The sequence below is a fragment of the Emys orbicularis genome, chromosome 1, assembly GCF_028017835.1.
Source record: "Emys orbicularis isolate rEmyOrb1 chromosome 1, rEmyOrb1.hap1, whole genome shotgun sequence".
NCBI classification, from domain to species: Eukaryota; Metazoa; Chordata; order Testudines; family Emydidae; genus Emys; species Emys orbicularis.
Genome location: NC_088683.1, coordinates 201050357 through 201073620, shown reverse-complemented (window position 1 = coordinate 201073620; position 23264 = coordinate 201050357). Strand labels below are relative to the sequence as shown.

The following is a 23264-nucleotide window of genomic DNA, read 5'->3' as shown; positions in this document are numbered from 1 at the left end:
TTTTTGTTTTTTTTAAAAAAGGCTGGTGATCATCACTTCATGTGCAGAGAAATGAGTGCCTTAATTTAGGCTTTTTAAAAGTAAAATATATACTACTAACACTAATTTTCCATTCATTGTGATATTTAAATATTAATAACATCACCCTTTTTATAAATTGTGAATAAACAATGATCCCACAGCACTTAAAACCTTTTCTGTGCTGTGTTATCAGTTGTTTAGAATATACCATATTTGCCCCAGTTCTTCAAATGGTAACGTGTAATTTTTATAATTTGTTAAATGTGATGTACAGTAGTAGTGCTTTGTCTGATTCAGATAATTGCATGAAATGTATTCAAGTTGCATCAGCAAATAAGAGTAAAATATTTATATTTACAAGAACTAAGGAGTTATTTGTCTTTGTGCACTTGGCAAATGGGATTTTTAAAAGAATGTTGCCAAGAAAACAAATAATCATCATTACTATGTGTACATTGTATATATTATAACTAAACTGCATTGAAGCTTCTGTTTAAGCCCCAAAGCTTCTACTCTTGCCATAGGAACAATGAGAAATGGGAGATAGTATAAAGATCTTAAAAGCAAACTGAAATGCTACTACTGAACACCTTGTTTTCTTTACAGATTAACGCAAATGGAGTCTATGGCATTAAACTTGAAACACAATTAAACAATGACCCTTTTGAAGATCTGTCATTTAATCTGCTTGCTGCATCAAAGGTTCAGACATCTGTTCGAATAGCACCTGTTCCAACTTTAAACCAAAAGGAGTTGACTTGGTTGCCTTCTGCAACACAAAGCAATGTTAACACTTTGGATACTGTAAATTGCATGCCAGCAATGCCTCCTAATCCAGCCTATAGCAAATCCCAGGAACATGTACGCAGCTCTCCAAATTCATTGGCTACCAGACTGAACAGCACAAATCCTTTCACTGAAAGAACTGTTAATGCTGGAAACCCATTTAGAACTGAAACCCAAGAACCTGAAGTAACTTCACAGCTTTTAATAGAAGGACCTGCTGCTTATAACCCTTTCCCCTCTCTAAATCCTCCAAATCCTAGTAAAGGCAAGCCTATGTTCTCTATCAGTGCTTTTGAAGACAAGTTTTGTTTGCAAAGTAAATCTTCAATAGTGAAAAACGCAAAACCAAAAGGATGGGTAACATTTGAGGAAGAGGAGGATTCCAGTGTAAAACTAAAGACGTCCTCTGAATGTGTTACAGAATTCAAGAGAGTCAGTTCCAGGAAACCTACTGGTTTTCCAGATTTAGTGGGCACTGAACCAAATATATTTCCTGGCTCAGACTTTACCTTTGATAATGACTGGAATTCTACTGATCCCTTCTATACGCTGCCAGCAAGAAGACCACCTGCACCTCCTGTACCATCAAGAATAACCCAGACCATATCCCCTGCAGATCCTTTTGCTTTGTTGGCACCTAAAGTGTCACCAACACAAGATTTTACAGAAAGATAGACATTCTAAAATACAAGAGATTTTAAGTTTGTTGCTAGGTGTATCCAAAAGAATAATTGGGCATTGAGGTTATTCTATGTGCAATATTCATTGTCAAATGCACTGAACCTTAACTCTATTCATAGCAACCACTGTTTGTGTACAAATTTTGAATATGTACTATATCAAGGTTGTGCACAATTAGAACTTAGATGTCCATCAATTACATAGAACTTAGTTAATCTATTCGAAAGGATACCACGTTAATCGAAATAGATGACTTTTTAGTATTAACAGTTTACTGAATTTAGCACTAGGAATTTCATTTACTGATCAAGAGACTTCCAAAGACTGTCTAGCAACTAAACATCATCAACAAACACACATTCAACACAACAAAAAAAACTAGCAACTCTAGACTATTCAAATTATATTACAAAGACCAGCCAAAGTCAATCAAAATATTGACAGTGGAAGGTATAATCTAGCAAAGTAACTATCGAATAACAAGTAATTATCAACAGATAAATTTAATACAAAGCAAGCACAAACAAAGTATCAATAGATCACATAAAATAAAAATACAAACAATAATCACAAAAAAAATCAACAAGATCAAAATAATTCAGAGTACACAAACAGAAAAAACAAACAAACAAACACAAAAAAACACAATAAAAAATAAACAAAACAAAACAATACAACAAAGAATCAAAACAAACAAAGAACTTCACAGAATCAAAGAACAATCAATAAAAAACAAAAAAAAATCAAACAAGACAAAGAACAAAACACACAAAAAATAAAAAAAAAAAAAGCACAAACAAAAAAAAAATTCAAACAACAAAAATAAACAACAAAGCTACAAAACACATCTACTACAAAAAATACAAACAAGACCTCATGTATTAATATAGTAAATATTAAATTTATTGACTTTTGTGTCTAGTAATTTCCACCATTTGTTGATGTAAACTTAGAATAGCTATTTAGTATTCAATTTCATTCATTTATTCATCACTCTCTTAAAGGCTTTTTTTTTTCCCCCCCAGAAATTGGAAACTACTGATATTACAAAAGTCTTTCTCTTCACCCTTAAAAAATAAATCCCATTTTTCATCTTTTGCTTTGATTTTTAAAAACAGGCTCCCTCAATGGAGAGCAATGTATTTCAATTAGTTTATCTCCTGCTATCTCATTTTTGTGTCCCAGTCATTCCAGAAGAGTTTCTCGTCCTCTGTAAAGATCTGGGTGAGGAAATAAGCAATTATGCTGTGACTTCAGGAGTGTGTTCTGGGCACCATTGTGCCCAGTTTCGTCCCTCTCTACTAACTGCTATATTTTCAAAACCTTGCCTTCAGCAGAGAAAGCAGGAGAGCAGCAACCCTCTGAGCTGAACGGTACTGTTCTATCAGCATTCTTCCCTCTCCCAGAGGTTGTAAATGCCACATTTGTTGTGCTGCTTTGAAGTCAGTGGAGGTTACATCTTTTCGCATAGGATACTGTAAACATGCAACTGGTCCTGTTTCTATGGTTTTCTGGAGTTCACGGTATTTACATAAAATGTGGTATTTTGGTATCTTGAAGGAATTTAAAATAGCACAGATTTCTTTAGCAACACTTGTGTATGCTAAAGAAATGGTAATGTTCCTTACCATTCACAGTATCTTTTATAACATGACTTTTATATAAAAAAGTTGTGTACATTCATCAAAAATGGAATGCATCAACATTTTATTATGAGATGTATTGGGGGTGAGCCACCATACACACCTGCACTTACTGGCTTATTAGCAAACAAATTATGCTATTTCTGCACCATTTGTAAGTGAATCATAGTTTACTAGCATTACATTTATAGCAGCAAAAGAATATGACAATACTACTTCTAAATTCTCCAATACTATCAAAATATTCCATTCAGAAATAATCCATTCTTCCTTTAACAGTATAATTAGGAGATGCTGTTGGATAGAAGTTACAGTAGTGAGTTTTATATTGTGCTTTTCTTCTGTTCAGGTCATTAAAAAGTTCTTGTAAATTTTAAACACAGTACCTGTGATAAACTTTGTGCTTCAATATGTGAATTAACTAGTTTAAACTGTGGCTATTAAAACATCTATGTGATTGGTGGTTTTGGTATACAGTCTTACATTAGCAAAACAATTTTGTTTTGGAAACTTTGCTTGTGCAAATTGCAGTTTTGTGATGAATATGTTCCTTGATGAATATTTAATTACAGTGCTTACAAACTGCTGTCTAAAATGTACTTAATATGCAGCACCTCAACACTTGTATGGGATTAAGGAGTTTGACAAAATACTGCACAAAAAGATGCTAAAATATATAGTACAAATAGCTAACCACTGTAATGTGTATTACTGGAAATAATTACTACCAAAAGTACTAAAATACTGAGAAGTAAAATTAGAAATGCTAAACGTATTTTCATGAATTGTGTTCCCCGTAGTAAATTGCTCTGTTAATGTGTTACAATTTTACTGCTTGTGGCACACAATATTTATGATTGTATACTTTACAAAACTGCAGTATTAAAACTCGGTGGCATACAACATTCCGTATCTATCCTGTGAAATGCAGTGATGTATTATTGAAGTAAATACACCTGTCTTTAAGAAGTTTAGTTTATCTTTATTCTCTTTTATTTTAGGTACTTACATGGCCCCTATTATCACGATATGTGAGTGCCTCATGATCTGTAATGCATTTATTCTCACAATACCCCTGTGAGGTAGGAAAGTACTGTTATCTCCATTTCACAATTGGAGAACAGAGGCACAGAGCGTAAGTGACTGGACCAAGATCACAGGCAAAGCAGAGAGTTGGATCTCAGGCCAGGTCTACACTGACTTATAACTACGTTGCTCAGAGGTGTGAAAATTCCACACCCCTGAGTGTCGTAGTTATCTCAACCTAACCCTCTGTGTAGACAGCAGTATGTTGACAAGAGAGCTTCTCCTGTCGACATAGCTACCATCTCTCAGGAAGGTGGATTAACTACCCCAGTGGGAGAAGCTCTCCCATTGGCGTAGTAGCATCTTCACTAAAGTACTATTGTGGCGCAGCTGTGCTGCGGTAGTGCTATACATTAAGACCAATCTCCGAAGTCCCAGGTTAAAACCCTAACCATAGGACTGTCCTTCCTCTCCTAAATTAAAGGATAATGTTGACCACAAATAGAGACCCACACAGCGATCCCTCCTGTTGCTGCTTTTTAGCTGGGCCAGAGGACAAGCAGCTTCCATTGCTGCTGTTGCCTCTACTTCTGAATGAGGAGGAATAGCCACTGCCCTCATTAAACGACCCCTTCACCATCAAATCATTCTTCCATTCTCTTACATTTCCGATTCAGCTTGAATCGATAACTTTAAAATCTACTTTTCTGAATTAGTAGGGTCCTTTTAAAACATATGGTAACTTTCTGAGAATCTTAGTCACATGACTTTTTACCCATGGATAATTAATTTTCACAGTAACGTGGTGAACTGCTTAACATTATGTATATTAATAGATCTGGAAGTATAAAATAAGTGCCCAAATTTGCAGTGATTTTGGATCAGATAGGCACCCTCTCTCTGGTTTTGTAAATTATGTTAGAGGTGCAGTTATTTTAGTGTGGAGTGCATTAGAAGTAGATATTTTTCCCACCAGGATCCGCTGTCTATTCACAGTGAATGGGCATTGATCCCTGTCATAGCTAGATTGAGACTGGCTGCTGTGCAATCACTTTGGATGGCTGCAGCCATGACTGGTGTGTTGAGGGCACTAGGCGATGTGCTATTTCTTTAGAGCTATATTCCTTTCTATGTTTTAAGGCAACTCCCCATCCCTGCCCACTATAGGCAGGGTAACTCTCACCTTATAATACATGCCTGGAAAAAGAGAAACCCCTGAAATTACCCTCTTGACTATTACCACTATCATGCTGTCTGGGCTTCCTTCTGCCATTTTAAAAAGTATTGACATCTTTTATTAAAAATCAAGAAAAAATGATATCACAAAAGGCTTTATATTCACACTTGTCTTATACTAGTAAAAGTACTACTGTAGCCAGGTCTCTAGTGTTTCTTCACCACCATGTCATCACATGCTGCACAGAGAAATAAAAATGTCAATGGTCTGGTCTACACCAGTCATTCCACTATTGGTAGCGCTGCTATTAAATTAGCAGGGGCCAAAGAGCTGACAATTCCCAGGGTAGTAGGTGCAGCCAAAGGCTCTGTCAACTCCACTGCTGCTTCAACCCTTGCTGTGGTCCCTGGGCCTTTAAGCTAAACACCAGCTATCCCAAGACCCATGATAAAATCCTGAGAGTTGGTAACGCAGCCAAGGTTAGCAACAGAGGCAACTTCTAGACAATGTGTCTGTTCTAGCCTGGACTGATGGGACCCCTGTCCTGTTGGGGCAGTTTGTGGCTGGGGTTCTTGGGGCATCACACCCCTCAAAGTATGCAAGAACATATATATATATATATATATATATATATATATATATATAATATACACACACACACACACTAAATACCAATCGTGAACACAGTAGCTCCAGATGGATTTGCTGTGCTGCTTGTGGGTGGTATTTAGCAGTAGGGTGGTGCCTCCTCCACTGCCCCCGTAACACTTGCCCAGGCTGTGGCTTGAGCAGTGGCCATGAACGCAACACCCCAAGCCCCACTGACAATCATCATGGCTTGGCTATCGCTTAGGCAGATCTGCACAGGTGCCACAGAGCAGTGGTTCTGAACCAGGTAGGGTGACCAGATGTCCCGGTTTTATAGGGACAGTCCCGATTTTTGGGTCTTTTTCTTATATAGGCTCCTATTACCCCCCCACCCCCATCCCGATTTTTCACATTTGCTGTCTGGTCACCCTAGAACCAGGGGTGTGTACCCTTTGAGGTGCGCAGAGGTCTGCCAGGGGTACAGCAACTGATACAGTATTTGCCTCATTTTACAACAGGCTAGATGCAGTGGTTCTCAAACGTTTGTACGGGTGACCTCTTTCTCACAGCAAGCCTGTGAGTGCAACCCCCTTTCTAAATTAAAAACACTTTTTAATATTTAACACTATTTTAAATGCTGGAGGTGAATTGGGACTTGGGGGCTGAGACTGACCCCTGGGCTACAGGAATAGACTCAATGTGAAAAAAAACTTTAATTGTTGCTCTTGCTTCACTGCCTCCCAGAACGACCAGGCTCAGAAATGAAAAACAAGCTCAAGTATCACACTGAAATGGAAGTATAATATTTATATTCCAAGTGATGTATTTTATAATTATATGGTAAAACTGAAAAAGTAAGCAGTTTTTCAGTAACGGGGGGCTGTGGCACTTTTGTATGTCTGTCTGATTTTGTAAGCAAGTAGTTAAGTGCGGTGAAAGTTGGGGGTACGCAAGACAACTCAGACTCTGAAAGGGGCACAGTAGGGTAGTCCAGGAAGGGTGAGAACCTGGTCCCCCGGGGGCGGGGCACGAGCACTGCTACTACATGCGAAGCAGTGTCGGGCGCGGGGAGAGCGGGCGGGCGCTGTGCAGCTCAGTGCTGCAATAAAGGCAGCGCAGTGGCTGGAGGCGGCTGCTAGGTTTGGGGTATATCGGAGGTCCGGGCACGGGGCGGGACTTTAGGGCAGCGTCCCTGGGGTGCTCTAGGATAACGTATGTTCCCCTGGAGGGAGGGGTAGCTGGGTTTGGGGCTGGGGAGCCCCCAGGACAGGAGCATGTGGGGAGGGGCTGCAGGGCCTGGGGTATCGGGGCAGAGATCAGGACACGGGGGACCTGGGCTGGGGGAGCAGATCCCCCCCCCCCCCCCCCCGTGGGGCTGGTGCAGCTGCTCGGCCCAGCCCGTGGCTGCTGTAGCGGGAGGTCGCTGGGCCGGGCCTGGGGGATCTGGGCCGGAGTATTTCGGGGGCCCTTCCGGGGAGCGGTGGATCGGACACGAGGTCGGCTCGTGCCGCTGCGGAGCGAATCCCAGGCCCCGGGACGGGTGAGAGGCTGGGGAGGAGCCAGGCCGGGCACCCCCCTCCCGTGCACCGCAAAGTGCGCACCCCCCCCGCACACACCCTCCCTCCCCGCACCCCTATGGGCCCCGGCTGCCCGCACGCGGCACCCCCCGTACACCCCATAGAGTCCCCCCCCCATACGCACCTGCAGCACTTCTTGATTGTGACAAGAACATTTTTGTTTAATCATAAACTAATAGATTTCCCTCCCTCGTCCTCCTTCCCACTCCTGGCTGCAGCTAGCAGGGAAGTTGCTTGTCCCTTGTTAAAATGTTGGTAGCACACCATTGCCTGGTTCTCAGTGCTTTTGCCCTGATCTCTCTCTCTCTCTCTCTGTTTGATCTGACAGGAAATTGGAGCCAGCAACTCCCATCTCCTTTCTGTCTCTGCAGAAATGGTTCAGCTCCATGTGAAGCGTGGCGACGAGAGCCAATTCCTGCTGGAAACAACCTGCAGCATCTCCATGGAAGACTTAACACAGCAAGTCACCAGGATCTACAATAGCAGACTCAAAGTGCAGCGTATTTGCTCAGGTACTAGCCAAATCCATACACCACACAAGCGACCAGGGAATTCTATCTCTTGTACTTATGTGGCCCCATTACCACAGTATCTGAAAGCCTCATAGCTATTAATGTGCAGTAGGCAAGTACTGCTATCCTCATGTCACAGTTGGGGAACTGAGGCACAGAAAGAGTAACTAAGTTGGCTTAGTTTGAAGAGAGACTGGGAATGGTTGGGTCATTACACTAAGGGCTGGTCTACACTAACCCCCCCACTTCGGACTAAGGTACGCAAATTCAGCTACGTTAATAACGTAGCTGAATTCGAAGTACCTTAGTCCGAAGTTACCGCGGTCCAGACGCGGCAGGAAGGCTCCCCCGTCGATGCTGCGTACTCCGCTCGCCGAGCTGGAGTACCAGCGTCGAAGGCGAGCACTTCCGGGATCGATCCGGGGCACTTCCGGGATCGATCCGGGATCGATTTATCGCGTCTTAACCAGACGCGATAAATCGAACTCAGAAAACCGATTGCTTACATCCGGACCCGGATGTAAGTGAAGACGTACCCTAATTGAATCTATTTCCCCATGTTAAAATATCCTCACACCTTCTATGGGTTATATTGATTATCACTTCAAAGGTTTTTTTTCTCTCTCCTGCTGATGATAGCTCATCTCAATTGATTGGCCTCTTACAGTTGGTATGGCTACTCCCACCTTTTCATGTTCTCTGTATGTATAAATATTTTCTTTCTGTGTGTTCCATTCTATGCATCCGAAGAAGTGGGCTGTAGCCCACGAAAGCATATGCTCAAATAAATTTGTTAGTCTCTAAGGTGCCACAAGTACTCCTGTTCTTTTTATGTTGGCGAAGGTCATACAGGAAGCCAGTGGCAGAACTGGGAACAGAGTAGAGCTGATCAAAAATTTTCATCGGAATGATTTTCAAAACAAAAAAATATGCTTTTGTAAAATTGAAATTTTTGGCAGGAAAATGTCGGTTTTGCTGAAAATCAAAATGAGGGGCTCTGTTTCTTCTCCCCCCTCCCCCCCCCCACATAGCTTTGGGAGCTGGAGAGGCAGCTTCTTTGACCCCAGAGCATGTGGGGAGGGCTGAACTCCCTGGCTCTCCCAAAATGATTTTTTTGTCAAAAAACCCATCCTGGACATTTTTTTGCATTTTTGATGTTTCATCCTGATTCAGGGCAGTTTTGTTTTGTTTTAAACTGTTTTTCATTAAAAGGGATTTCTATTTTTCAGGCAGCTCAAAAATTAACCACAGAAAGGGACCCTCATGGTAGTCGCTGATGATGATACTTTGGCCAGGCCAGAAGAACAAGCAGCTTCCATTTATCTTTGCCATCCATGCTCCTGAATGAGTAGGGAACAGCAACCATGTGCTGTCCTCACTTCTAGCTTCTGGATCAGTGCTTGTACCCATTTGTATGCGTTTCTCTTAGCTGGCGTAATTCTGTTGTCAGTCATAGGTTCTGTGTTGCTTTTTGGTATTTCAAAGTAGGGTTAAAACCCGTTTCTTTATTTCAATGTATATTATTTTGATGCCTCGTTACTTTACAGTCATTAAAACAGTTCTCAAAACTTCTCAGGCCTGACTTAACGTAGAGACAGCATTTCAGTATAAAAATCAGGATATCATAATGCAACAACATTTTCCACAAGCATGAAGTCTAAAAGTTGGCAAAACCAAATTTCAATACTTTGGTGTTTTAGGTTCTCTTCCCACATCAGATTTAAAAAAAAATTATTAAACTGTATATCACAATAAAGTATAGTTGTGCCATTTTTCAAATTTGTTCGTTTAACTACTCAAAAAATGTGAAATTAAGCAAAGGAGATTTAGGAATTATCACTAGAAAAAGGTGGTGGCAGCAAAACAGCAGGTGGCACTACTGTATATGTGCTTACAAAAGTCCCTCTTTGCAGCTCTTTAAAAGCTGAAACTTAGCCTGTTGTTCAAATAAGTGCCTTTGACGTAACATTGTTTTCTGCATCTAAATTCTGACCTTGTTTTTTAAGAAATGGAGGAACTGGCAGAACATGGTGTCTTCTTGCCTCCTAATATGCAAGGACTGACAGATGAACAGACTGAAGATTTGAAATTAAAGGATGAATGGGCAGATAAATGTGTACCAAGTGGTGGAAGTGTCTTTAAAAAGGATGAAATTGGACGAAGGAATGGACATGGTAAATGCATCTTAAACATGCATATCTCTGTGTGAGCATAACTAAGACATAGTTTCATGAGGAACTTAAAATTATTTGATATTTTGACTAAATGCTGTTGAATTCATAACAACAAACCTATAATTTAATCTCAAAACTCTTAAATAAGAGAAAAACAAGTAGATGTTAGTGTATAGTTTAAAATTATGCCAATTGGAATATCTGTCAGCCAGTCCATTTCCTGTAAAGTACATAATTATAAAGTTATTTATAAAGGCAGTTCAAGTAGTATTGGACAGCAATTAAACCCATAGAAACTACTTGTTTGGCAGCAATCTCACAAGAAATGGGATTTGCCACATCAGGTCTTGGATTTAGACTTGACTTAATGCTGATATTAATCAAGAACAAATAACACTATACTGCTTTTCCTCAACACACATTTTAGATAACATCCACACAAAAATTGTTAAAAGAACAATAGGGTTGCAAAGTCAAGTACTCAAAAATTAGGAAATTTCAGAATTAAGTTTGCCTGTGCAACGATTATTCAGCCCCTAGATATAGTTATTAATAACATGATCACATACTATTTTTTCCACAGGACCCCAGCCTCATTTAGTGAATGGATAGTTATTTAAGATTTCTTTTTCTCCTCATTCATTAGATGGCCTCGGGCCTTATTTAACGAAGATTTCCCCCTCTCTTTCTTTTCTCTTCTTTTCCCTCATCTACCTTCATTGAAATCAGGCAGCTTCCTCCTCCTCGTTTTCTCACTGCCAAGGTGCCAGCGGTGTAATCATTGAGATCACAGAAGAGACCGTTTCCTTGTTCTCAGTTTCTATGCCCAACACCATAATGACCTTTAACAGAAGGAAGGCGCAATGACCCTTTTGTTTTTATTTTTATTTGTTTCTTTTTCTATTTTTTAAAGTAACCACATTTAAAATTAAAGGTCAAGAAATTCAAAGCTCTAGTTCCCATAAAAGCATAGCTCAGAATTTTACACAGTAGAGACTGACAGAAAATAATACATACAATATGAGCCAGAGCTAATACAGGAGAGTCAAGCTTTACATGATGTTTCAGTATAACAAGTCCATTTAAAAGGCAAAGCCCTATCAAAGTGACCTTCTGGGTGCATGTCATAAATCTTACCCTCAATTGTAAAATAGTGTTTTTGTTTCATGTTTAGAGTACAATCAAGAAACTTGATTATGAATTTCTAGACTTATAAATAGAGTGAAACTAAGTAGGATGCCTTCTGGATTTGTGATTTAGTAGTTTTTAAATTAACTTGCTTACAGTAGATAATAATAATATATGGCATATTTAGGCAGATTTTTATAGCAAGAAATGTTAATGTATTGTATTAAAGATGCATCTATTGTTTTTAAGCTCCAAATGAAAAAATGAAAGAAGTTTTAAAAAAGACAGTAGAGGAAGCTAAAGCACAAATATCTAAGGTAAGATTTTAAAGTGACACTGAATCTTTCAAAAACGTTATGGATGCTACATAGCTCTTCTGTTTTTCAAAAATAACTAATTAATTTTTCATTTGAGTGCAAAGGACAGTAATTTCCAGTTGCAATGTGAAATAATTTGAATAGTCTGATAAAAACTGTGGAACTCCTATTAATCATTTTCTTAATGACTTGTGGCAAGATTTTTTTCAGAGAGTTACAGGATCAGATATTAAACTCTGAGTGAATGCTGGCATCACAAATTTTGCATTAAATGATTAAACCACATTTCATTCCACCCACATGCTCTTCATTTTTTATTTGTTATTGATACATTCTTTGAGTGAATGCTTGTCAAGTTTTCTAATGAAAAATTAACTACGTTCGGAAATTTGTAGATTAAAATACCTATTGCTCATTAATGTAGTGTGCTGTAGTTTTACATATAATTGAGTAAATATTAAAGTAATTGAAATGAGGTGGTCTGCAATAACAAGGGATTGGACTCGACGACCCAGGGTTCCTTCCAGTCCTATGTTATCACTTTTTCATACCATAGATGATTTAAGCCCCAATCCTTCCAAAGCTTATCCACATGCTTAAATTTAATCATGTGTAGTCACATTGAGTTCAATGGAACTAGGCATACTCGTATGTCTTTGCAGGATTGAGGCCTAAATTATTCAATTCCACTTTAAGAATAGCTGTATATTTTATGTTGACACACTACTTGTTTATGACATAGAAGCACAAATGCAGTAATGACTTTTTATTCATATACTTTCCCTTGTAAACCGTGGCTCTTTGAAATTCTTCTAAAATACATAAGCTGACGGAGAAATGTTGCAAACAATGGGGATTTATATTACTGTTTTTTGGTCCCATTAGGTTTAAAATGAACATGCTAATTGATACTTTTTTTTAGGTTGGTGGCTATTCTACATCTATAGTGGCATTAGTGCTGCATTATTTCTTCAGACTTGGGTGTCAATGAATCCTGTGGATTTTTTTGGTCTCTGGTGCGAAGTCATATCTGATAGCATCCCCTTGCTAGCCACAGGTATTGATCAGCTTACCAACTGCTACTAGCTGCTAGAGTAGTGGTCTCCAACCTTTTTATGCCCAAGATCACGTTTTGAATCTAAGGGCAACCCAGGATCTACCCCGCCCCTTCCCCAAAGCCCTGCCCTGCTCACTCCATCCCCCCTCTCTCCCTTGCTCGCTCTCCCCAACCCTCACTCACTTCCACTGGGCTGGGGTAGGGGGTTGGGGTTCAGGAGGGGGTGCAGGCTCTGGGCTGGGGCCAAGGGGTTCACAGTGTGGGAGGGGGCTCTGGGCTGAGCCTGGGACAGGGGGTTAGGGTGCAGGAGGGGGTGAGGGCTGCAATCTCTAGGAGGGAGTTTGGGTACAGGAGGGGGCTCTGGGCTGGGGCAGAGTGTGAAGGTGCAGGTTCTGGGAGGGAGTTTGGGTGCAGGAGGAAGCTCTGGGCTGGGGCAGAGTGTTGGGGTGCAGGAGGGGGTGCAGGGTGCGGGCTCTGGGAGGGAGTTTGGGTGCAGGAGGAGGCTCTGGGCTGGGGCAGAGTGTTGGAGTGCAGGAGGGGGTACAGGGTGCTGGCTCTGGGAGGGGGGTCAGGGCTGGGGTTCAGGGTGCAGGAGGGGGTATGGGGTGCAGGCTCCGGGAGGAGGCTGGGGGTTGGGGTGCGGCCTCCTGGTTGGGGGGCAGATGGCTCCGCACACTGCCCTTCTCTGCAAGCACCGCCCCCACAGCTCTCCAGGCCAATGGGAGCTCCAGGGGCAGTGCTCGCAGGCAGGAGCAGCACCCGGAGAGAGACGCCTGCCCACTGGCCGCTTCCAGGAGCGGCGTGGGGCCGGGTAGGCAGGGACCCTACCTTAGCGGCAACCACGCTGTGCCACCAGAGAGCATGATCGACCGGAAGAGCCTCTAGGATCAACTGGTTGGTGACCACTGCGCTGGAGCATGCTTGCAACCTGTATACTCTTTGCGTTGTGTTCCCAGATGCCATAATGATTTCTCAGGAACCTATAGGATTTGGGGCACAGACTGGAGAGAAGATGGCTGGAGAGCCGTCTGTAACCTGATCGTCTTCTGTGCAATGATTTTATGAAGGCACGCTATTGCACTGACTGAGGCAGAGATATAACTTGTCCTTGTCCTTGGACATTGCAAGGAACCTTCCAGCTGAAATATTTGTTAGTGAGCAGTTTGATTAATCATGATTGACTCTTCACCCATCCCTCTCCATGTTTGTTCCTTCAGCTGGTTGATGTGATTTTTTTTTTTTTTAGCTGAGGGGTGAAAACATTAAACTAGAACTCAGAATTGGTCTCTGAGTCTATAATTAAGAGAGTCAGGAGTTCCTGATTTCCTGTCATGTTCAGTTTGGTTTCTTATTTTGATGTGTCTGGTGTTTTGAGTTTCCTGCCTGCATCACTTGACTCTGATCCATCTTGGTTGTTTAAAACAGGTGATGTAGCTATAATATCATCACTGATAGGGATTATCAGTGTTCCACTTAGCAAGGATGTTGACCATTTTGCAAACATGCAGCGCTTGTCCTCAAGAAACTGCCATTTGATTATAGATTTTTTTCCAATTGTTGTCCAGTCTCCTACCTCCCCATTTTCCGTGATGCGATTTGGAAAACAGTGACCATTCCATTCAAGGTTTAGGCACTACTGACACCTTTACATGCGTTCCAGTTTGGGTTCAGCAATCCCCTTGTAGTGACCCTGCTTATGAGAGCCATGAATGATGATCTCCTGGTTTTAGATTATTGCCATTTGGCCATTCTGGTCACGCTGGACAACTCATATATATGAGGCCTCTTGGCAATATCACTTCTAAATATGAGGTAGATTATTAGAATAGTGCTGAGATGCAATTTTGTGTCCCTTGCTAAATTGAATCCTGCAAATTTGGTCTCTGCTCTAGAGGAAAGCCTGCATAAAATTAGCAGCTAGATACTGTATTTTCATTTCCTGACCATAACTATTACATAACATTGCTGTGTTTCACCCTGGAGGATGCTGCATGTAAGTAGTGGGTTGAAATTGTTTATATATTGTATTTATGTGAAGTGTTTTGGGTTGCTGTTGGATGAAAGGTGAAAACATGTTTTTTATTTGCATATACATTATTTATAGCTAAGTGCCTAAAAATATGGTCAATTTACAAATAAATAATATATGGAGATACACTTATCTCATAGAACTGGAAGGGACCCTGAAAGGTCATTGAGTCCAGCCCCCTGCATTCACTAGCAGACCAAGTACTCATTTTGCCCCAGATCCCTAAGTGGCCTCCTCAAGGATTGAACTCACAACCCTGGGGTTTAGCAGGCCAATGCTCAAACCACTGAGCTATCCCTCTCCCCCCTTGGCTTTGGAGATTAATTTGTTTTCAAATTATCAGTCTATAATGATGAAAATGAACACACACAGTACTTTTCTTGCCAAGTTTGGTCTTGCAGATTGGGGAACAATATATTATACTTACCAGCTAATGAGGCTAATAACGTCCATAAGGAGGCATCATTCTTTTAGTCTCCTTTTTATAACTCCCTGTATTGAAAACTTTGGTGAGGCAAAATTCATTAGTGAACTATAAAAGTTTGTTTCAGCTGCTTCTTGTTTCTTCTCATCTGTGCAATGATTATTCCAATCATATGTTGTATGCAGTGTAGGAGCTGCGTCAGTCCCAGGATATTAGAGAGACAAGGTGAGTGAGCTAATATCTTTTACTGAACCAACTTCTGTTGGTGAGAGAGACAAGCTTACACAGAGCTCTTCTTCAGGTCACCAACAGAAGTTGGTCCAATAAAAGATACTACCTCATCTACCTTGTCTCTTCCAATCATATGGCAATTAAGTGTCTGTGCTGCTACAAATCTCTGTATGAGCTGCACAGAGTGCTGAGCATTGCCTTAGAGCAGATCCCATTTGTGTTTTGCTCATTCGTGTCTTTCATTTGCAGGTGCTCTTTTACCTGAAGGCTCAGGTCCATAGGACCCCCTTTCTACCCTCATTTGACTTTTACTACTTTTGTCCATGAATCACAAATAGTCAAAATAAGAGATTTCCCCCTCCAGTTTCTACAGTCATCGGCATGCTTATTTGAATGCCTGTGTTCAATAGACAGCTACAGCAGAAATTTTATTAAGTTGTGTAGCAGGCATTTAATGGATATTTGAGATTTCATTTCTTTGCCAATAAAAGCAAATAGCAGTAAACTTTTGTCTTGTTATTCTATGTGCAGCTGTTTTATGAATCAGGATAAAGAGAACTAAGAGTGATTTGCTCTGACATAAGTTTCTGTTTAGCCAGTTGGCTTCATTTAAATATCACACTGTTTAACATTATGAACTGATTGCAAAACAGATGCTTTCCTCCTAACTTAATTACTTTGTTTAAATTTTAACAATGGCTCCTGTCTGTATCTCAGAAACAAGTTCAAGCTAACGTATGTGTTAATATGGAGATGGTGAAAGATGCACTGGACCAGCTCCGAGGAGCTGTAATGATTGTTTATCCGATGGGATTGCCTCCACATGATCCAATTAGAATGGAGTTTGAAGATAAAGAAGACTTGTCGGGAACTCACGTATGTAGTAACATATTTGGGTTATATACAGTGTCTGGATTTAATTTATGCTCTCCAAGGAAAGGAAAGAGAAATTCTTCATTTTATGTGACAGTGATTCTTTGATTTTTTTGTTGGTTTCTAAATATTTTTGTCTCTAATGGTTTTTAAAAGTACATGAAATATCAATAAATTAATTAAAAATAAGATGAACAAACATATATTCAGTTAAAATGCCCCATACTAATGTGAGTTTATGTGGGTTTATTTGGTTGTCCATTTTAAACACCTATGAGAATTAAACATCTTGAGTGATAAAACTGGAGTCAGAATTGAGGAGGATAGTACTGTATTGGATGACCAAGACACTACAGATTGAGATCAGAGGAAGAAAGATATAGCAGTAACCCTTTTTTAATAAGGATAGAGTGTAAAACCAAGAGAATTTTAAATATTAACTGAGCTTTTTGTTGTTAATCCCAGAGGGATCATCTTATAAACTGACTATGGAAGGTTGCTGCAAGAGTCTCTGTTTATGCAAAAATTACTAGTGTCATTTTTTTCTTGCAAATTATGATTGTCACAGGCTGGACTTGAGGTTATTGAAGAGTCTGAAGCACAATTGTGGTGGGCAGCAAAGGAGTTAAAAAGAACAAACAAACTTTCAGACTTTGTGGGCAAAAATGAAAAAACTAAAATCATTGTCAAGATACAGAAAGTGAGTATTACTGTCAGTCTCTACTTATGATTCAGCACTGACTTTTTTACAGAGAATTTCTAATAGATTTAGAAAATGGATCTAGTTAATTTCAGCTTGGATCTCTTAAGGTTATAAAACCAAAACTGAGTTAAAGTGAAATCCTGCCAATATTACAGAATATACTTTTGAAAGAACAACCAAAAATTGCAGATATTAAGGTTCGCATTAGACTAAAAATGAAATAAAAATGTCATTTGCTGGAAGTTGAGATAGAAAATTTGTTCTTCAAGTGATTGTCCTCATGGATTCTCTTTCTGATACATGTGCATCCCATGTGCAAGATCAGATTATTTTGGCCACCAGTGTCCGTTGGGGATCTGCACATTGGATGCCCTCGCCGCATCCCCTCACACCTGAAGTCATAAAGGGTGGAGTGTGCCCAACCGTCCTTCCATTCCTTCTTACTGACTGTGGCTGCTAGACAGAACCCCTGCAGTGTCTACTTCCTTGTGTATTGTGTGACTTTCTGTGTGTGTGAAGATAGGTAATGTGGTAAGCTTAATTTTTCCTCTCTTTATACCCATTGGCCCTCTCACTTTAAAAAACAAAAAACAAACACTTTATTTGTGCTAGGGACTTCCCCAGTACGGGATGTATCTAGGATTATGGCTGAAACAAAGCCCGGAGGGTTCAAAACTTGCCTCGTCTTTGATGAGGCTTTTCTGTTCAATGACAATCACTCAAGCTGCCTTTTGTGTCTTGGCGAGGGGCACATCATCCCTAATAGATGCTCAGTGTGTTGCTCCTTCACCAAGAGGACACACAAGGTGAGAGAGGCCTGTCTTAAATTCTTCCAGAGTACTCAGTGAGAGCTTCCTTGGAAACAGAGAAAAAAGGGCTTGAACATTCTTCCTCAGCTAATGCTCCTCTGAGCTGTGGCTCAACTCCAACCTCGCTTCAAAGAGATCAAACCCTTCAGTGCCCAGGACTGTCAGCTAAGTCCTCCTCCACCACCCAGTCATGTGAAAGGCACAGGCAGGAACATTGTTCCCACAGTGAGCACAGGCCTAGGTCACCTTTCCCAGGGCCTAGTAAAATGAGGCAAAGATCTTTTCCGGTCACTCACCCAAAAGGCAGTTTACAGCCCAGATTGGGTTGTTGGCTGTTTTAGCAAAATCTGGTCACCAAGTACACATGGTACCCTCTGATATAGCAGTCCGCAGTTCACTTGGTACCAACTTCTCAGTACCAAACTGTATTAGTATTAGCACATGTGGTCCCGGCACCATGACTGAGGACCCCTGTATTTGCATATGCTTCTGGCACCAGCTTTCTTGATACTGACGTTCTTCTCAGTACCAAGTGATCTTGCAGAGACTACACAACATGAGTCACCATTGCTCTTCTCAGCCAATAGAACATGTTTTGCTTCATTGTTTAGTAGTACTGCTACGGTACTAGTCAGCTCTTCAGCTCCAGTGGTGGGGGGAACTCAAGATCACCAGATACGGTAGCTCAAGTCCCCTCCAAGAGATCTAAATGATTTTTACATATACCCAGATCCTGGTCACTGGTAGTGACATCAGCAGAGGCCCACAAAGAGGATACTGCAAAACAAAGACCCCAAAAAGCTAGATTTATTTGGCAAAAAGATGCATTCATTATCAAGTCTGTAGATGTGTATCTCAAATTACCAGGAGCTTCTGTCAAAATCTGATTACCTTAATTTGGACAAGGTAACACGATTTATAGAGAAACTCCCTCAAGAACATAGGGAGGAACTGAAAGTTATTGTCTTAAGGACTGTTCGTAGCTTGAACATCAGTATAGGTTGCATTAAGTGCTTAGGATCTGGCAGCACTCTCAGTAGCCACTTCCATTGTCAGGGCTTCATGGCTCCAGTCTTCAGGACTACCAAAAGAGGTCCAAATGAAGATAAGGGATCTCCCTTTTGAAGATTGTGATCTGTTCAGTGTGCATACAGCAGTCACGTTCCTGGCCCTGGGACAGTCTGCATAGTGGAGCTGCCTGCCCCAGAGCTGCAGACCCCTAGGAACAGCAGCACAATGAAACTGACTAGAATGTCAATTTCATATATTTGGTTTTGGAAACACCATGTTTTGGTTTCCTAAATGAAATTTTTGATTCACCAAGAAATGTTGGCAATTTGGTTTCATTCCAATGAGGAACAAACCCAGATTCCTGGTCATATTTGTGGATATTATACCTTAAGTATTCTACACGTTAACATCCTGGGCCAAGATTTTCAAAAATGAGTACCTAAATTTAGGCACATAAAGCCATATTTAGGCACTTTAGTAAGCAACCTGCCTTTTGCAAGTGCTGAACAGTCATCTGCTGTCATTGAAATAGCCTATTTTATTATTTGTTATGTAGGCCTGTTTCTGGGATGTGCAGAGATATTTATCGATACTATTTAATTTCATACATAGATGTTACACTAGCATTTGTACCATCCTTCGCATCCATGATTAAAGATGAAATCTAAGTATACTTATGTTAAAATGTAAATTTTAATTGCTTCTCATGGATTAAACTGTTTCAGTGTCATGAGTACAGTGTACATAGACAAACTGAACATGGATAAAACTAGTCTTTGAATTTAAAATTCAATGTAATTGGGGGGGAAGCACATCATGTGCTTCACAAATTTAGATACTAAGATTGTTATGTATATGAGGACAATAATGAGACATCTTTAAGAATTTTAAATTGTGGAAAAATAGAATTTAAACAAGACATTTTTAAAAAATGTTTTATTATTGAGTTTGTTTTGTAACCTTAAGAATTGCAGCCCTCATCCTGCACCATTAAAGCCAATGACAACTTTGCCATTGATGTCAGTGATTATAGACTAAAGCTTTCTGAAAGATTTTGTTAATTACTATTATAGAAATTTCAATATTTTTAAGTTCGTAAATAAAATAGACAGAGGCCTAATCATCAAGCTCACAACTCCCTTGACTTTAATGTAACTGATTGGGCCCAGAAATAGAGGAATATTTCTCAGTTAAATTAAACTTTAACGTTGATTCTTCTGTCTTATATAAAGCCATGAAACTTGAGAAGACTTACTGTTTGAGGAAATATTTGTTTAGCACCTGAAGATTCTTGAGTACTTTTTTTTTTTTTTGTACTGAACATACCATCATGAATAAATTTTATCAATTTACTTCCAGAAAGGACAAGGTGCCCCATCACGTGAACCGGTGATAAGTAATGAAGAGCAAAAACAGATGATGCTGTATTATCACAGGAAGCAGGAGGAACTCAAGGTAACAAGTGATTCTACTGTGTTACATGACACAAATAGAGTGAAGCAAATATAACTAAGTCTCTTTTCAATTATTTCATAAAAGCTTCTTTGTTAATTTTATTTGCAGAAATTAGAAGAAAATGATGATGACGCCTATTTAAATTCAGAATGGGCAGACAGTCATGCTTTGAAAAGACAGTTTCATGGTGTAAAGGATATTAAGTGGGGACCGAGATGAAGCTCTCCAAACAGACTTTGCCTCTTTAGAAATAAATAAATAATTGACCCACCCTTGTTATGTATATGACAAGCACATTAGTAAACCTCAGTTAGTATTTGTGACAAATGTTGAAATTTCCAGTTTCATAGTAGAGGTTCATTTTAAGCTTGAGTTTTTTAATGAAAACTTCACATTTCTATTAACTGTCTATAGCAGGACTCTTCTGTAGTATGACTATGTAGATTACACATTGTAAATTTTCATAATTCTATTTTTTACAAATGTTTGTAACTGGAATAATTAAATCTTAAATTATTTTGCAGACAGCATTCATAGCTAATAAAAATAATTAGATGGTTGTGCTGGTAGCCTTAAAGTTTTATTCTTTATTTTGAAAATCAGTTTTCATGTATACCATCTTGAATCAATGCAAATTCAGTGGTGTTAATTATTTGTTTGTATCTTACCAAGGTTAATTTTAAGCTATCAGTTTTTAAATGAATGGATTTTTGTTAGCAATTATTTAAACAAAGTAGTTTTGTTTGAACACTGATAAAATGAAACTTTTTTGTATGCTTCAGTTTCACTCCACATTTTCCTCATTTTTCACTTATACTTATTTTTCTTTTAAAATGGCAAGCAAGGAACTGAGCCCAGTTAATATTATCTTGTTTTCATATTTCATCATTTTCATGTATAGACTGAAGGAAATCCAATTGTAAATGGTAAGCATCACTTCTGAATAGGATTGAGACAATGCAATAGTTGTGTCTATATGAAGGTGAAATTTTTAAAATTGTAAGTGCTTTTAAGATTGTAAAACAAGCTATGCTTTGGAAAATGTTACAGTGGTTATGTCAACATCACATTTTCTTTCAAACAGATACTTTTTATTTTAACATTTATTATAAAAGTGGCCAGTTATAATTGAGGTTCCACTATAAGCTTGATTTTAGCCCCTCTCTGAAATCCCCACAAATAGTTATATCACTCTCAAAGTTCATAGCAGTAAGTCTGGGTTCAAGATACAGGGTGGTTGTTGGGTTTTTTTTATCAGATTTAAAGTGAACTGGACATGGGGCTTCTGAATTACGGCACCCTTCAAATAGGGATGTTCACGAGAGTTTACTTGTTGTCAAGTGGTAGAAGAAAAGGAAGATAAAACCCAGTTTATTGGATTCTGCTAGCTGAAATCCAGTGCACAGTACTAAAGATTATTTGATTACAATCAAATTTGAAAATGTAATAACTTTTTCAGTAGGAAAATTGCTGTGGGTCATTGGCTCTGACAAGTTTAGGATGTCAAATGACGGCTGGAGAGCTGTTCTTTCATTTGTTTAACTAAAATTTAAAAGGAAGTATAGCCCTTCTTACCTTTCAATATATAACTCAAGTCTCATTTAGGGAGGGTTACCAATGGGAGAAGAATTTTTTCACCAAGACTGAAGTTAAGACAACCTGTTTGTAAATTAACCCACTTTAAAGGAAAGTAGTCTCCACAGTAACCATTTTTTATTGAGGAATCTTAAGTATGTATTTAAATATGTCAGCAAAAAGAATAGAGTACTCCTTTACAATAGTGACAAAAATCCTATCGTAGATTCTCAATTCCTTGTTCTTTTTTTTGTAAAACAAAATAATATAGTGATGAAACTAGAACATTTTATTCTTGAGTGATGGAGTCCATGTTACTGGCAGGCAGTCTTTATCAAAATCAGAATTGCATAACTTTCTCGCTTTAGAACAAAATGAGACACAAAATCAGGTTAATTGGATTACTCTACTCAATGGGAAATTGGTAAAGTATGACTCCCTTTTATGGTGTCTCCCCCTCTCCAGTTCCCTGCTAGCCTTAGTACTCTTCTCTTGCACAACTTCCTAAAATGTTCATTTTCCCTGGCTCTGAATGGTTCTGTATGTGGTGTGTAGGGGAGGAAAACAGCTGGGAAGGGCTTGGAGGCATGGAGGAGTCCAGCAGAGCAGACAGAATATAAAAAGGGACATGGGGGCAGCAGAATCGGGGACATTCCACCATTGTTGCAAACTTTAGAAGGTTCCCCCATCTTCATGATCCTTACAACCCCATCAGATCCTATCCCCCGCCCCACCCTACCCCCACATACACCACAAGTTTTAATATTTATTTAGACTTGTGCATACTAAAAACAGGCATTTCCATACACTATAGGTGCCCTTGACATATTTTAAGAAATACAATACAATTATTATCCAGGTGTAACTAAACTGCAGCAATACAATTAAATATAATCTACTACCAGCAAACCAACACAAAAGCTTACCCTCCCCTCTCTCTCAATTCCCCACACTTATCATTTTCCATTGATTTCAAATGCCTGGGGAAAAGGATGAGCTTTGCAGCATGTGCTGATCTTTATGTTGTTCAGGCTATTTCAGACTTGAGGAAATTAAATTCCTCTTCATCACTCAACATGCTTGGGAGTTTTATTAGACTCAGCGATCCCCTTACAAGCCTAAACAGGGGCACTGGGAGACTGACAAGATTGCACATACTCATGTGTCTGATCATCCATTTTAGCTTGTTGGAGGCTAACTGGTCTCCTAAGACTTGCAGTAGTTGGGGGCTGCATCCCTCCAGGAATTATCCCAAAACCTGTGAGGTTGTGGAGGCATGCGTCTTCTAGTTAATAATTTACAGATTACAAAGACAGAAAAGACTTACTGACTTGTCAAATGGCTGCTGAATTTACTTGGGTGGAGCCCTGTTTCAGTATGCACCACCTAAGGTCTCAAGGAGTAGGTTTCCCCTCATGTATGTCAAGATATCCATAGGAAAGCAGGGCAATGCATGTCATTTTTCAG

At 39.7% G+C, this 23264-nt stretch overlaps 1 protein-coding gene across 4 annotated transcripts; it reads left to right on the top strand.

The window, feature by feature from the left end:
• The first annotated feature begins 6991 nt into the window (after positions 1-6991).
• On the top strand, positions 6992-20935 carry CFAP298 (cilia and flagella associated protein 298). Of its 4 annotated transcripts, none has more exons than XM_065415754.1 (8): positions 6992-7061; positions 7828-8011; positions 10018-10185; positions 11563-11630; positions 16089-16247; positions 16813-16944; positions 20127-20222; positions 20331-20935. In XM_065415754.1, the coding sequence occupies exons 2-8, from the start codon at positions 7873-7875 to the stop codon at positions 20439-20441; spliced, it is 873 nt and encodes a 290-aa protein (XP_065271826.1). In that variant the 5' UTR covers positions 6992-7061; positions 7828-7872; the 3' UTR covers positions 20442-20935. The 4 variants fall into 4 exon arrangements, with proteins under 4 accessions (XP_065271826.1, XP_065271818.1, XP_065271811.1 ...); XM_065415746.1 differs by having other exon boundaries at positions 6998-7068; XM_065415739.1 differs by lacking the exon at positions 6992-7061 and adding an exon at positions 7400-7462.
• The last annotated feature ends 2329 nt before the right edge of the window (positions 20936-23264 follow it).